Source organism: Neovison vison, chromosome 6 (genome assembly GCF_020171115.1).
Source record: "Neovison vison isolate M4711 chromosome 6, ASM_NN_V1, whole genome shotgun sequence".
NCBI classification, from domain to species: domain Eukaryota; kingdom Metazoa; phylum Chordata; class Mammalia; order Carnivora; family Mustelidae; genus Neogale; species Neogale vison.
The window spans coordinates 152614199-152631627 of record NC_058096.1 but is presented as its reverse complement, the minus strand read 5'-3'; the positions used below and the strand labels follow the sequence as shown (position 1 = coordinate 152631627).

Here is a 17429-nt window from a genome sequence, read left to right as displayed (position 1 = left end):
CACAGAAAATGTATAGCATTGGGAAATGTTATTTATTGAGTAATTTTGTCCTTTTAAATGTGGTACTAGTCTTGAATATATGTGTTGACATGACACAGAATGAACTTTAAACGAATATATACATTTATTTTTATACAATTATACATTCATATTTTTACTTTTAATGTTATCTAGGTATCAGGTTTATGTAAATTGATGGCCACTTTCAAAAGATGCTTTGACACTACGAACCAAAGAGCACTCTCCTTTTAACGTTTCAGAAAAAAATTCTCATGTGAGAATTACAATCTAAAAGAACCTCGAGAGGGACGCCTGGGTGGCGCAGTTGGTTAGGCGACTGCTTCCGGCTCAGGGCGTGATCCTGGAGTCCCGGGATCGAGTCCCACATCAGGCTCCCAGCTCCATGGGGAGTCTGCTTCGCTCTCTGACCTTCTCCTTGCTCATTCTCTCTCTCACTGTCTCTCTCTCTCTCTCAAATAAAAATAAAATAAAATCTTTAAAAAAAAAAAAAATAAATAAAAGAACCTCGAGAAAACTTTTTTAACTTAAATTTTCAGGTGACTTAGCTCCAGAATGGACCTTAGGAGACATCTTCTTCAATCTGATCATTTAATGAATGGGGGGGAAAAAGAAGTTAAAGGAGTAGTCTGGCTTGCTCAAGTTCATGAGCTTGAAATAGAACTCATGTCTTTTTTACATGGTTCTCTGTTCTTACCAATTCACAACACTGTCTTTTCTCTTAAGAAATAATGATAGCAGACAGCAGGCTGTAGTTCAAAGGAGTATTAATGCAGATGACAATAAAAACCTCTGAATTCCTTGTTTTATTCAGTTTTGCTTATTCATTAATCAACTTCAGCTACTGAGTTAAGTTTATGAAAAAAGAAGACAAGAAAAAAAAAGGTCCTAGCCTTGGTCAGCATTTTACACACTCACTGAATGAATACTCTGCACTGTATACTCATTTGTAAAAGTATGTGACTACAATTCATACATGTACTACATTGGATCAACCAGGTCACCATAAGTAACTTCCCAATATTGGTCTGTTTCTATATCTTTTCCTACAGGGATTTCTTGATCTATTATTTAATTTTGTTACAAGATTGTGAAACAGTAAATTATCCTCTCCATTATTAATGAAAGCAGAGACCTGTCATTTCACTCAAGAATATGTAAATAATTTGTTTTTTTTCTGAAATATCTTCCATTTTCTTAGATTTTTTTGTATATGCAAATTGCCAAAATAGGGCACTCATTTCTTTTTAACAGTTTAAGACAATTTGAGTTTCAGAGCATTTCAAGGTAGGTTAAGCAAATGAATACCAATGGAGGACAATAAGGGTTGCTTGCATCTAGATCAAAGGTTACTTTTGTTGGGGAAGGTCACAGGGAAGAGAAGATGGGATCTTTGGTTGATCCATTAGCTGCACCTGGGCAACTGGAGGCTTTTCACTTCCTCTCCTGTCCTTGGAATGCAGGCTTCCCTTGCTTTCCCCACTCCCCGAGACCGTTGCAAGGACCCAACCTTGATATAGTGATGTGGTGATCAGACTACCTGCATGGTATACAAGACTGAACCCAGTTAAGTCTATAGAAACTGTTAAGATTTGGCAAGCAGGTACAGAGATCTACTCATTTCCCTGCTGCCTAAGACAAGCCTTGTGTATAAGCTGCTTTTACACCTTAAACCTGTCACCTACCCACCTGGAGTGGCCAGCCTCTTTCTTCCATTGTTTGCTGCCCTCTGAGCACTGCCGCCAGTTTCAGATTATACCTGAGAAGTTCCAGAGGAGCTTGCAAACCAACAGAGTCTGGACTGTGAGTATGCATTTCTGAGTATGCATTACGGCCGTTATATATACATAATTCTGAAAGTGGTAGTTAGTGGAAGACTTCAAAACTTGATTTGGTAATAGTCTTGCCAAAACTACATTTAAATATTTAGAAATAGTTATTAATGTTAGAGACTTTAGAACAATGTTTATCAAGCTATACTTGGGGGGAGACCATTTTTATTTTCAATCTGTCATGCACCAATATTTGTAAAATAAAATACAATAAAGCTGCATTTTTATTATTACATTTGACAGACTAAAATTATGTTTAGAATAAATATTATGTTGATGTGAAATGGCTATATAAAGTTTTAAATGCTTACGTTCAATTTCTGTTATTTATTTCAGTGCAAGGAGTAACACTGGGTGAACCAAACTTTATGTAACACTGTTTTAGGGGACTATATTCCTATTTTTCCTCATCATAATACAACACTGTATGGTTATTAGTTTTTCCTTACTTTATATACTATCAAGTCCTTTTTTAAATCACAAAATTGTGTGTAACCAATTTATTCATTTTTGAACTGCGTCAAAACTGTCTCAAGATGAATTATCTGAAGTAGGGGTGACAAAACATCCAGAAATATCCCAAGGACGTCTGAAATAATTCTAAAGCAGACATGTGACTATAATGTTTTAATAAAAACACATTGAGAGGGATGTTCATACAGACGGAAGATATTATTATTATTACCTGACACAGAGCAGAGTTTTACAGTATTCCAAATGCTGCGGCATCATTTTATCTCAGGTGGCCTTTTATAATAATCCTATGAGGTAGGGAAGGCAAGAGTTACTACCTCCACTCTACAAATAAGAAAACTGGTTCTGGTCTCTTGAAAGGGTTGCCAAGGTCACATGGCCTGTAGGCAAATAAACAACACCCTAAGTGATACTTTTTGGCTCTCCATCTGGTCCCCTTTCTCTTACACTACACCAACTCTGGGGATTGCTGATAAATATAGCAATTCAGTGGGCCTCACCTGTAAAAAGGAAAATCAATGGGGAGACAAAGGAGCAATTGTTTTTTAATGGAATAGTCCATTTTAAATGTTGTAGCAATTTAAAAGTTAATAATAATAAAAACTATCTTCTCTCACCCTGAAAACGGAAGCAAGGAGCCAGAGCCTCCCATGTGAACAACTGGCCAGGAGGCATCAGAGCATTTGGAGCTAGTTTACCACTGTCTTGATATAAAGTTTTCTTCCCTGTTCTGGTAATACTCTCAGCATGTTTGGTGCATTGCTCTCCATGTTATGGCCCCTCTAGGTAAGTCACGGGAGGGAACCTATAGTTGTGGCCATATTTGCTTCAGTACCATCCATGTGTCTGATGGTTATTTTCTGTGCCAACCACACTTTGCCACGTGGAGCACAGGGGGTTGGTCATGTTGTTCTGGATGTATCTGGGAGGGTGTTTTCTTGGTGAGTCTAAGATTTGAATCTGTTGACTGAGTAAAGGAGATTGCCCTGCTAATGTGGAAGGGTCTCATCCACTCAGTTGTAAAGACCTGAAAGACTGATGTAAAAACAGAAAGACTGATCTCCTGAGTTAAGAGATCAGACTTCAAGCTAGACTTCAAGCTGAAATAGATATAAATATATAGATATATCTATACACAGAAATATTTAGTATATACAATATATACTTAGTATATACAGGATTTAGTATGTACAGTATATAGGGTACATATTGTATATACAGGCATTGTATTTATATAGATATATCTGTATATCTATGTGTGTGTGCATATGTGTGTGTGTTTGTTTTTCTTTTTTCACCCCCTCTGCTTTCAGGCTCAAATTGACACTTCTATTCTTCCTGGATCTCAAGCTTGGTGCCCAGCACACTGGAACTATACCATTAGCTCTCCAGCTTGATGACTGCGGATCTTGGGGCCTGTCAGCCCCCATAATCATGTGAGCAGATTCCAGTCATTCATAAATAAATAAATAAATAAATAAATATCTCCTATAGGTTCTATTATTCTGGAGGACTCTCACTCATACCATGTGTTAATTTTGCCAAATCTGTATTGCTATGAAAACATACAACACATGGTCAGTTCTCATCTTCACACTGGGACATCTGCATTCCTTAGCCACAGAGCCATGGCCTTTGACTGGGGAAAGAGAGAGGCACTGCCTTTCCATAAGATACATGCTCTAGAATCATGATTAAATAGCAAAGAAAAAGGTAAAAAAGGACTGCCAAGAAGGAGGCTTACACCCCCAAGTCCTGCCTGAGAAACTCGTCCTCTGTAAGGTTGGTAAGTGGTAAAGGGGGCTGCCCCGTGTTTTTAATCTTCTCCCTCTCCAAAAAGAAAAAGGGTGACTTCTCTTCCCCTTGTTTCACATGGTGAGGAAGTAAGAGGGTGATACATACCAGTTTTTCCTCCCAAGGCACCAAGAAGAACAATTTCGATAAGGAACACATATTTTTAAAGAAGCATTTAATTATTTTAGATTTAATGCAAGCCAGGCACTGGCAACAGGAGTTCACGTCTTCAAGTTCAATTGGAGGGTTTGAATCTGGGTAAGAAACTTGGCAGAAGCCTGTGAAACCCTGCCCGGTGCTTAGGACAACCTGCACCGCTGGTAATTTGCACAATTCTTTAAGGCTTTTATTTCTAGATCAATCAAGCAGCCTCGGAGTTGAGGTGAGCAGTGAATGATTCAATGAGCCTCTCAAGTCTTTATGACTGTATTTGAATTACCTGTGGTCCTGGAACAGTTGGCCAGATTGGATTCCTGGCTTTCCTTGACTTCTCCCTCCACATGCACCTCATGAACTCGAGCTCAGTATCGCCCGTTATCAGCCCTGACGTGATGGTTTCTCCTGTGAGAAAATGCTAAATTAACATTTTACAATATTGAGATCTCTCTATAGTTTTATTGTAATATGTTACTACGTCACAAATATGTACGGTTTTGTACTCTGGGTCCTGACAGATAAAAAATGAGAACAGGAAACCAAACTATAGAGAACTACTCAATATTGTAAACAAATTGCTCCACATTTTCTCAGAATCTAACCTGCCCCTTGGAAGGGGCTCTCCAAGGATGTCTATTTTATTGGCCTCTCATGAACTCTGGGGTAGAAAGCTGTCACCTGACTTGTTGATCAGGACTATGGTCCTCTTTCAAACAACTGGAAGTACAGAAATGGTGTGAGTATCGCCATTAATTTCTTCTAGAATACCCACCACAACACATATAATTAGAGAGCAGTGCAGACCATTTTGTATCTTCTGCCTGGGATATGTCGGCTTAGAAATTTGCAGAGGCTCACATGCATGTGCGGTATACACACAGATGTAGCTCAGATATATAAAGATGCTAGGGTTGTAGAGTTCTGCTCAAAGTGACCATTCTCATTGTATTCTATGTAGAAGACACCCCCAGAGCGCAACAAAAGTTTGTACCTCTTAGAATTGTGCAACAGAGCCCATGTGGCTAACACTGTGTCTCACAAAATTAGGGAAGCCTGATAAAATAAGGACACCCTGTTAAATATGAATTTCTGATAAACAACTCTGATACTAACTTTTTTTAGTACAAGTATTCCCATGTATTGCATGGGTCACACTTATGCTAAAATATCCATTGCTATAAGGGAATAACATTATTGTCATATAATTTATTCACTGTCAGATAGGGTTCATAGTCTTACTATTTTAAGATATAATATTATCTAATATTAATTTTAAGCTTACTATGTGCCAAGCACCGTGCTTTAAATTTACTTCACTCCATTATGGTTTTATTCCTTGAAGCAGTACTTGGGGTAGGTATGGCTAATGTCCCCATTTTACATGTGAGAAAGCTGAGGTTTTAAGAAGCTATGCAATTGCCCAACATCATACAGCTACTAGAAAAACCAGCTTGACTGGTGCAACCACTCTGGAAAACAGCATGGAGGTTCCTCAAAATGTTGAAAACAGAACTATCCTATGACCCAGCAATTGCACTACCGGGTATTTACCCTAAAGATACAAACGTCGTGATCCGAAGGGGCACGTGCACCCGAATGTTTATAGCAGCGATGTCTACAATAGCCAAACAATGGAAAGAACCTAGATGTCCATCAACAGATGAATGGATAAAGAAGATGTGGTATATATACACAATGGAATACTATGCAGCCATCAAAAGAAATGAAATCTTGCCATTTGCGATGACGTGGATGGAACTAGAGGGTATCATGCTTAGTGAAATAAGTCAATTGGAGAAAGACAACTATCATATGATCTCCTGATATGAGGAAGTGGAGATGCAACATGGGGGGTTAAGGGGGTAGGAGAAGAATAAATGAAACAAGATGGGATGGGAGGGAGACAAACCATAAGTGACTCTTAATCTCACAAAACAAACTGAGGGTTGCTGGGAGGAGGGGGGTTGGGAGAAGGGGGTGGGGTTATGGACATTGGGGAGGGTATGTGCTTTGGTGAGTGCTGTGAAGTGTGTAAACCTGGCGATTCACAGACCTGTACCCCTGGGGATAAAAATATATTATATGTTTATAAAAAATAAAAAAAAATTTAAAAATCATTAAAAATAAACAAACAAATAATTAAATAAATAAGAAAAACCAGCTTGAAATCAAATCCCAATCTATTTGAACAGAAGCATGAGATTTCAATTTAAAAAGCAATGTATTTAATGGCTGGCTCACACCTTTCTCTGAAAGACCAAGGGGAAGGAGCCACTTTGGATGGATTCCTACAGGTATTCAATGTGTAAACCGATTTAGTAGCTCAATTTACCTTTTTGACTAAGAATGGAAATCACTTAGTCATACTGAGGAAATGAGTAAGCAAGAGAAGACCCAAAGTTAGGACTTGCTGGCAGGTTACTAAGGAAAAACTAATTAACTGGCTAGTTTCCTTCTTACCTTTATTACACAAGGTTAAATTTTTTAAAAAAGTGTTTAATACACAGAAAGTGAAAAACTGCAGCTCTGTATACAAAACGTTGTTGTGGTGTTGCTGTTTTGTTGGAATCTATTTTTATTTTTAAATTACCCAATGTCAATTTTGCAGAAAACTGGCTTTGTAAAACCGTGCACCATTCACATATTGTAGAGGAAGAGGAAGCTGTCAGCTCTACATGGGTACTTCTTCTTCCTCTTTTTTTTTTTTTTTTTTAAGTCAATTCAGGTATACATTTAAATCTTGTCAAAGTGAAGGATGGCATATCCTAGGCTTATTTAATCCCAGTGTTTTCCAAAGAAAGCCTGAACATTTGGCGGCCTCTGATCCTTAACATCATCAGTTGGGAGAATAGATGTGTATGTGTGTATTTCACAGCAAAAACCGATTTATCAATACAGAAATGGGGGAGTGTAGGGAGAGGCAATGTGGGGAGAAGGTCCTACTATCTTGCTTCCATTCCTTATGTTAATCTTATGACCTTGGTAAGAAAGAGGAGGCACAACAGTGGGTCGAAGGCATTCAAATGAGATAAACCACTTTGCCTTCAAAAAGAGTAACTTCCATCATCATTGCCAGCTTTTCTTTGGTCCGTCTGTTAGGCAGAATTTTCTCAGTGTGAAAGAGTAAGTCTAAACGTGGCTCAACAATGAATTAAGCGATTTTACCAACACTGCCTAGAAGATCAATGAAAATGGAATGAAGAGATCTCAATTTTCTGCTCAGTTCTATCTACAAGAGACCTACTGCCCAGTGGACCAGCCCACCTGGAGAACTGGAGACACTGAGGGTCACAGCACACACTTTGACTCCAAGTTACTTTGTCAATTCACTTATCCTGACTCCGGGAATGTTATTAAATGGATTATCCACTAATACATACTTTTTAAAAAAAAATTATTGGATGATATTTATTATCCAATAATGGATAAAAATATCCATTATTATTTTTGACATCACTGCTACTGACTGTTCACTCACTCACTCATTAAACATTTGATCTTCTAGCATATGCCAGTGACTGAGCTAAATCCCGAGGATGCAGACATGAGAGGCCATGATCTCTGCCTGCCTTAAGAGAGTGCAGCTGCGCAAATAGCTTACAACTAAATTTCAATAATAAAAAGCTATTTCTCATTAACTAACACATTAGTCTAGCCAAGAATGTAAACATCTACCTCCTGTACTCTTATAGCTTATAACTTAAAATTCTAAATTCCTCAAAATGGTATTAGACAATCTAAATTATTTCTAAATGGTGTCTCACTTACATGATAAACATGAAAAATCTTGAAATGTAAGAACTATACACAGACATTCACACACCACATATATTTATCTCAACAAAAATAACTTCATTCACAAACCTCCAGAGAACTGGGTAGAAATAATCTGTGGGCAGAGTGACATAGTGCCTCTAACTTGAACTAGTTCCATGACAGGAACTAGTAATTGATATTTCTCAGACAATTTCCTGAACTGTACAATGAAAATGATAATATGAATGACCTCAGAGGATTCTTGTGATAATTTAATGACACATTCCACTAAAAATTTAGTACAGTGCCAGGTACATAGGGGGAAACTCACTACTTTTTCTATAATTATTAAATTAAAAAATAAAGAAATTTAGGACACCGCAGGAGGACAGTTGCTAACTAAATGTAAATCAAGTTTACAAAAGAGTAATTATTGCTATTTAGAATCTGTCCCTCTTCATTCTTCACAGGTGCAAACTTACTAGACACTACATTAAATTATGTAGAGGTGGGCATATTCAACTGATGATTAGATCCTTAAAATGTGGCTACTTGATTATCAGCAAGAGAATCTAGAACTATATCATGGTCGGGGTTGGGGGAGACAGAACAATGTTCCCATAATTTATGAGCTAAAAAGATTAATGATTTATTACTGGGTTCATTAATCAAAATTGTACAGCTTTTTTTTTAAAGGAGCAATTCCACTGTTCAAGTCAATTAGCCCACCAAAGCTATTACACCAAAGAAGCTGCAATATTATTCAGACTTCCCTGGGAGTATTTAGAGTATAAAATAAATGCTATTATTCAGAAGATACCAAATTGCTAAGCTTCTTAAATTCATACAATTGGGAACCTGCAGTACATTAAAACACTGAAACTCATTAGGAGTCTTTTTTCCCCAGCTTTACAGTCATTGACATTCTAGGCACAGTTAAGAACAATAAAACGCTCCCAGCTTCCAAGAAAAGAGTGGCTTGTGCTCCTTCAGTTCCACTTCAATGAATCACTAAGGCAGAACTGGTGCCCAACCTTTGAGACAACAGCAGCTTCTACTGGATTACCCTAATACCTGAATAGGACTGCAAAATTAGCTAACATGCTACATTAAGAGGAGAGAAGAGAGTAGCTAGCTTACCAGCATTTATCTTTACCTTGCTCGAGCTCCATTCTAAACACTTGAGTATAGACGCAATGTCCGTAATGATTTAACTCATAAAATAAGAATCAATGCTTATATAAATGAATGACTAAATAAATGAGGGCTCCTTAAAGTAGAATGTAAACTGATTCACGTAGAAGGAATGTTGGAATTACGAAATCATCCCTTGGCAACCATAGTACTAATAATTGAGTTAGGTAAGAGTGACCAGTGTATGTCAAAAGATGTGAGTGAAAGTGTGATGAGAAGTAAGAAATGTACATAACCTCAAAGAGTTCCCCTCTAACCTCAAAGACTTCCCCACTCCCTGCAAGTAACTTTTCCCATGGAAATACCTAATAGCCATTTGCTTAAATAACCAAAGTAGCATCATCAGAATGGGACAAGTGAACACCATGGGCTTCCCCACTCGAAGAACACCAGAGCAACTGTGGCCTTCCTTCCAACAGTGCATACCCTGAATCTACCCATTGGAAAACATCTGCCAGACCCAAGTTGAGGGACACTTGACATAACAAATGGCCTGTAATCTTCAAGATGTGAAGATGGAGAAGGAATGGGGACCTACACATTAAAGACACTAAAGAGGACAAGTAAATGTAACAATGGATCCTCGATCCCACCCCTGTAAAATGTCTGTTTATTATAAAAGACACCAGTGAGAATTGACTAACGTCTGTTGATGAGACATTTCTAGTATATCAATGTTAATTTCCTGATTTTGATCCTTTTACTGCATGTGAATGTCCTTGTTATTAGGAAATACAACTAAAGTACTTATGGATGATGGGGCATCATGCCTTAACTTTCAAATATTTTTGAATAATAAGAATACTACGTACATGCTTACAGAGAAAATGATAAAGTAAATGTGAGAGATGTTTAATATGTGGAAAAATCTGAATGAGAGGCATTATGTTATTTCTGCAACTTTTTGTGAACTTGAAATTACTTGCAAATAGAACTTAAAACAAATGCAAAAATAAAATAAACAAGCTATTAATTTTGATGGCTAAAATTACCCCCTGCAAATAAATATTCATCCTAAGTACTTCACTTTATAAAAGAAACATAAGGCAGTGTACATTCTTTGTCTTGCTCAAACTTTACTCCCTCAAGATAGAAAGACCAAAAAACAAGGAATTCAGCATCTGTGTCCCTTAATACAATCTGATTCCCAAACTCAACACCACCTTGGACAATCTCCATTTGTTTGGCTCATTGGTATACTTTTAGCTCATAGTCTCTACTAAGAGTTTTAGTGATATTTCTGCTCAGCTATTTGAACAGAGAGAATAAAGATGAATATTCAAACTGGATTCCAGGAATCTAGAAACAATAGGACATAAAAAGAGAATGAGATAAATTCACTCTAAATGTAGACATAATTCTTTTCCAGTACTACCATGCTTCCCAAGACCCCAACAGATTTTCTCCTCATTATGTAGCCTGTATATGCACTAGGAGGATCATTTCCTTCTTCATAAACACACAGCTTTTGAGAGCACCTTGTTACTTTGTACACAATATGGGATAAGGCAATGGTCACTATTTTTGAATAATGCATAGATTAGTGAGGCTTAGTGAGGCTTAAATGGGAAGTTTTGCTCCCAGAGGACACTTGGCAATACCTGGAAACATTTTTGTTTGTCACACTGTAGTGAGGGGGCCGCTCTTGGTATCTCACAATGCACAGAAAAGCCCCCTACAAGATAGAATTATCTATGAAAGAAAGTATCTGTCAGACCAAGGTTGAGAACCCTGGTATCAAGTCTTTAAAAAAAAAAAAAATACACCCACCTACCCCCCACCCCCCCACACACACATTGTTATTACATATCTATCACTCTATAATATGTAGTTATATACATTTTATATAAATACACATAATAGACTTCCAGTGTTGACTTGGTTATTTTTATTAAAGAGAACCCAAATATATGCAAATGCTTAATTAATGAAGTAAAATGCCTCTGTTTATAGCTCATATGCAACTATTAAGCCAAATACACTTTAAAATTGCATAAAAGCAAAGTTGCATAACCAATACGATTTAATTAAAACATTAATTTAATATCATGGATAATGTCGTTTTGGCAAATCTAAAGTCTCCCTTGCAATGTGGATATGCTACTGACTGCTACAGCATCAAACATTTTTGAAATTCATGGGCTATATTCTTTCCGTGGTGTGACAGTCTGATTCTTCCACCACTTTTCTGTATTTGAATTACTATACAACCTTCATCTGGGCTTAGCTTGCCAGGCTAACTGCTTTCATGTGGCTTGAAAGCATCATTTACTGATTACGTCTGCCTGGTTCCTTCCTCATTAGTCCCAGACAATGACAGTGGGCCTCCTTGGCACCATGTGATTATAGACATAAATACAGACACAGGCAGTGACATCAACTGGTCAGCCAGATGATCTCCAATATGCTTTCATAACCTTTTAAACTTATAATCATAGAATGGAAATCCCCACATTTGCAAATCCTCGATGTGGAACTCATGAATCCTTAAGAATGACTCCCATAGATTCTGGTGAGAAAGACACTAATACAATGAAATGCCACCAGGGATTTCTGTGGCTGATCTGGTTTCAGATCCAAAAGTCATTACTTGCATATTAGCCACAGGGAAGCATATAAAGACATTTATATACATACACACTCTATAATTCTGGACTACTGAGTTCACTTCCTTCAGACTTTGCCTCCTCACCATTAAAAAAAAAAAAAAAAAGGATACTGCTACCTCAAAGTGACTGTGAGTATTACATGGACACTTGATAGATGTTAGTATTTTTTTTTAAAGATTTTATTTCTTTATTTGACAGGCAGAGATCACAAGTAGGCAGAGACGCAGGCAGAGAGAGGAGGAAGAAGGCTCCCCGCTGGGCGGAGAGCCCAGGACCCTGAGATCATGACCTGAGCCGAAGGTGGAGGCTTTAACCCACTGAGCCACCCAGCGCCCCGATGTTAGTACTTTTTAAAATGTTTGTTTGTTTGTTTTAATTTATTTGGGAGAGAGATCAGGAACAGAGAAGAAGAGCAGAGGGAGAGAAAGAAGCAAACTCCCCGCTGAGCAGGAAGCCCAATGTGGGGCTCAATCCCAGGACCCTGAGTTTGTGTCCTGAGCCAAAGGCAGACACCTAACCGACAGAGCCACCTGGGTGTCCCTATAAATGTTAGTATTATAGATGTTAATATCTGTATCTACTCCTCCTCTTATGCTGCTGTACACATTCACTGGGTGCCTGGCTATATTTTCTTCTCAATCAAATGAGAAAATAAAATTAAGCACTTGAGGGGACACGTAACTGCATCAATTTGAGAAGCTTATGTTGAGGAAAGCACTAAATCAAAATGTATCTATTTACAGACAAGGGTATTTAATTTATTAGCTAGTCTGTGACAACTACCTTATTTAGTATAGAGCAAGTCAGAAATCAAAGAAGACAGATAGGAAGGGCCAAGGGAACAGAAATCAACTCTTCCTTTTATATTTTCCTCCATTTCTCTTTTCTTGTGAACCTTCTAAAAAAGTGCCAGATTAAGACTTACCATAGTTAAACATGGTAAAATTTATACAGAGAAAGGGTTGATGAAAAATTAACTGAAAGAAAAACAATACAAAATCCATAAACTTCAAAACATTTTCCAGGCTGGTGGAAAAGCTGAGTTCCTCAGGTAGGAAAGAGCTTCCTCTGTTCAAGGTGGGGAAAACAGGCCAATGTGGATGGGACACAGTGAGGAGACTGTGGCAGAAAATAACATTGGAAAGGATATAGGGGTCACAAAGGTATCACATGGTGTACTGTAGGCCACGTTGGGCCTACATGCTGGGGACTGGGATGAGATGTTTTTCCATGTAGTGAGGAAAGACATGATGTGATTTGTTGAAAAAAATACACCTAAAGGGAATGGAGAGCTAAGAAACGGGGTAGGGTTCCATTTAGCTGGGAAGCTCTCACAGTAGGTCAGGAGAGTGATTATGGGTACAACAATGGAGATAATGGTGGAGAAAAGTGGTTCCAAAAAAGTCTGTTTTTCAGGTCAATTCTATATACTTTTGGATGGCTGGGATGTGAGGAATTTGAGAAAGGGAGATTCAAGGATTATCTCGGGGTTTTGACATTTGCATCTTCACCTGCATGAGTACCACTTATTATGCTGGAAGACATGGAGAACCCAATTCGAAGAGAGAAATCTAGAACTATCTCTTGGATACCTTAAATTTGATATATCCTTTTAATTTCAAGAGTAGCGATGACGTATAAATATAAACACTCAGAAAACCTGGAATATCCTAAATTCTGTAATATAGACTAGTATGGCCAAATACATTTATAGAACTAAGAAGACAGGAAACATATTTTCTTTGCAAGCAAAGGAATGCACACATTGGATCATAAAATATTACTTTAGAATCCAAGGCATCCGAATGATAACGATGCCCAAGATTTTCTCAGAGGACGAAGAGGATTTGCCCCAGGTCTCAAATCTAGTTTGTAGCTGGAAATTAGATTCTCCCAGCTGCTAATTCAATATGACTGTCTTTATGAAAATTTTCCAGACTCTTATAAGGAATACTTTCACAATGCACAAGTTCCCTTCAGGTTATTTGACTGTAGAACCTGGCAGTCAGAGCATGGCTTGTGGATCAGCAGCACTTGGCAGTTAGAAATGCGAACTCTCAGGTGCTACCCCAGACCTGCTAAATCAGATCTGCATTTTAACAAGATCTGCAGGTGATTCATGTGTACAGAAGAGTTTGAGAAGCACTGCTTTAGAAGTTAAATCACTCTTGGATTTAGGGAGGATTATATAGCAAACCTCTAGATTCACATAGTAAAATGAGGACAAAGACTGACACTGTTCTCGCTCAAATGATCATCTAGCCTACTTAATATTCAGTGAGGAATGCCACCATTAAAAACAACAAAATATGTGCACCTGAACTGACTTGGGAATGTATCCAAGATACCTTGCTGATTCTTCTCTTTTTCTTTTCTCTTTTTTTTTTTTTTTTTTTAACAGAGCTAGTTGAAGAAACAGTATACAGGGCAGGATTGTAGGTGATGTTCTGTGCTCATAGTGTTCTCCAGCGCATCTCCTTGGTCCATCTTATTACAACACACCCAACTGGACATTCACAGGCACCACTGCCAGACCCATGCCAAGCAGGAACTTGGAGTCTCTCCGCTCTGCCTTTTCCAAAGCCCAAAGAAGGTCACTCAACTGCACACAAGCACAACTCAAGATGCAGGACTGTCAATACCCAAGGGACAAATTCCAACAAAGGGTGTATGGAAGTTGAACAAATGCTCCAACCTCGTCATCTGATGGGCATTCTCCATGGTTCTGCAGAGGTTCCCAACCAAAAATGAGCTCCGATCACCAAAATCTGCTTACTAGAACATCTCCCATCCTCATCTCATCTTACCCACTCCTTTACTTCTGTTTTCCTGGATCACGTCCCAAACAAACTAAATGCACTCGAATCCTTGTCTCTATTTGGGGGAAGAAAACGAATGCTATGTTTAAAATGTATACAAGACAAATGCATGTCTGTGCATAGGGAAACATGGGGCAGTTATATCGAAAGATGATGATGCTTGTTTCTATGGGCAAATTTACAAAGATTTTCACTCCAGACATTTCTGTATTATTGTGATTACTACCATTTTTCATCAGATGTTATTTTTATAAACTTTTTTTAAAAAAGGAAAAATTGAAAACATCAGGAAAGGGGATCTTTTAAACTCTGTACTAAAAACAGGGTAATAAATTCCAATGTACACAAAATTATATACCAAGAGCTGTCTTTTACAATTGTCCCTCTGTGGCTTTCCTTTCCCAAGAGAATCTGACTGATAATGACAATGAGTTCCTTCAAAAAGAGTGGTTCTTCATAATTTTTATGAAACTTTTACCCTAAAAAGTACAAAGTGCCTGTGGCAAATTTCAAAATCAAGGACCCAGAAAAACCGCAGGGAGTAATGAAGAGATCTAATCAGGTTATTATCAACTTGCCATGCAGCTAAATCATTTTTTGCCTCTCCTCCTTCATTCAGAAGCCTGTGCTGTAATCACTGATTCTCAAGGTTATTGTTCATGAGGTGAGTGAGAGAATTAAGAGTTCAAGCCTCACATTTATGTGCAGTCTTAATGGGTCAGCGGCCTCATTACCACACACAAGCATGGTGATAACTTTTACAGAAATATGAAAAGATATATATTTTTTAAATCAGCAATTTAGGGGCCCCTGGGTGACTCAGTCGGTTGAGCATCCAACCCTTGATTTCTGCTCAAGTCACGATCTCAGGGAACTGAGATTGCGCCCTACCTCGGGCTCTGCACTAAGCAGAGAGTCTGTTTCTCCCCCAATCTCTCTCTGTTTGACCCTCCCCCCTCTCTCAAATAAATAAATAAATCTCTTTTAAAAAATCAGCAGCTTAGTAGTTCTAATTTAAAAGATGGCAGCCCATATAGATCCAAATAGCTAGAACTCATGATTTTGTCATCATTTCCTTTACTTTTTTTAAGGATTTTACTTTTAAGTAATCTCTACACTGAACGTGGGGCTCAAACTCACAACCCTGAGATCAGAGTTGCTTTCTCCAGGACTTAGCCAACCAGGTGTCCCTCCCTTTGCCATAAATTTCATTTGAATGTCAGTAATTTAAAATTCAAACTTGAGGAATACTTAGGGTGGGGAGGAGGGCAGAAAACAAAGGAGAAGGGAGAACGTGATTATTACAGAGATGAACTCATTGCTTAAGGAAAAGAATATTGACTGGAAGGGAAGAACAAATGAATGGCAAAAATGGAACAAGACTAAGTCTATTATAATATCAAAGAACAGTGAGAACAATGAGCAACAAATAACAATACTGAGGATGACCACCCTTTAGGAAGCTGTTCTTACCTGTTGAGCACTGTGCCTTGCATTATCTCTAATACTTAGAGTTAGCTTTCACAGCAGGTGTTACTGTCATCCTTATTTTGCAGATGGAAAAAAAAAAAAAAAAAGGACACTATGAGTGGATAAAGGACTGATCTACAATCACACAGATACCAGAGTCAAGGCTCACACCAGGCTTGTGACTCCAGAGGCAGAGCTCCTAAAAGATGACAGACTATTACCAACAACATAACTTGTGCCAACTCAACATATCCAAAAACATGTGCATTAAAATCAAATGCTAGGATTGAAATTAAAAGAAAAAAAATTATATGTCTAAGATAAATATGTTGTTCATCACTTCTTAACTTATTATACCGTCCATAAACATGATTTACCAAGAGAGAAAAAGATTAGAATAGACCGATCCAGATTCTATTGATAAAACTTGAGCAAACCAGAGGCTACTGGGACAGGTGGGACAAAGAAATTAATACAAAGGAAACATTTATGCCCTTTTTGGCCTGCTACCATCAGAGGGAGAAGTATTTAAAAGCAAAACTAGAAACAATTAAATATCCTACAAAATGGGAAAGTTTAGTTTACTATATCCATAAAATGGGGAAATCTTAAGGTTATTAAAATTATTCTCACAGAAAGTTTTTGATGAAAGAAAATAGCAGTATCATAAGGTCATATGGGGAAAGTAGGCCAAGAAGAAAAAAAAAAAGTGTTGGCCCAGGATGCATTTGCACAGAAAAGATCCAGCAGAAAATATCAAGTTTTTAATAATGGTTATCTCTGAGTGGTGGTATCGAGAATACACTTTCTTTTTCCTTCTTTCTTACTTATCTATGGTTTAAATTTTTTTAATATAGAAAGGATAAGATTAGTTGCATTACCAAAATAACAAACTTAATATAAATTCAGAGTTGAATTTCTCTTTTGTTTGTTTTCAGAAAGCCACGGATAAGTCCTCTCCTTTTCAATAATGGTGCAATAAGGAAATATGTTGACCCAGTTATCTCTGTCCAGATATCTTCATTCTAGTAGCTGTGTGAGTATATCTAGAGGCTACATTTCCAGAAGTAGAATAAGTCTATTAAAAGGAATACAAATTTAATATGTTTGTACCAATTTATACCTCTGCCAACAGTATACAAAAGTTTCATTTCCTCACACATCTACTATAATCAGTGTGACCCATCTTTTTAATCTTTGCGAATCTAGGTGCTGAATTTAGGGGCCACTTAAGCCTTCTGTTTTTAGAATCATTGAAATTCAAACAATATATTTTAAGATTCTTATTTTTATTTATATAATGTACA

General features: G+C 37.6%; 1 protein-coding gene across 8 annotated transcripts in view; it reads right to left on the bottom strand.

Moving 5' to 3' along the window:
• Positions 1–17429, bottom strand: part of RBMS3 (RNA binding motif single stranded interacting protein 3) — a 582541-nt gene that overhangs the window by 271678 nt on the left and 293434 nt on the right. The window contains exon 2 of one of the 8 annotated variants that reach the window (XM_044252608.1): positions 4558–4679. The exons of the other annotated variants lie outside the window; for them this stretch is intronic. Within the exon in view, the coding sequence (XP_044108543.1) occupies positions 4558–4629 (72 nt within the window). The 5' untranslated portion in view covers positions 4630–4679. The remainder of the gene's footprint in view (positions 1–4557; positions 4680–17429) is intronic. 8 annotated transcript variants of the gene reach the window in all.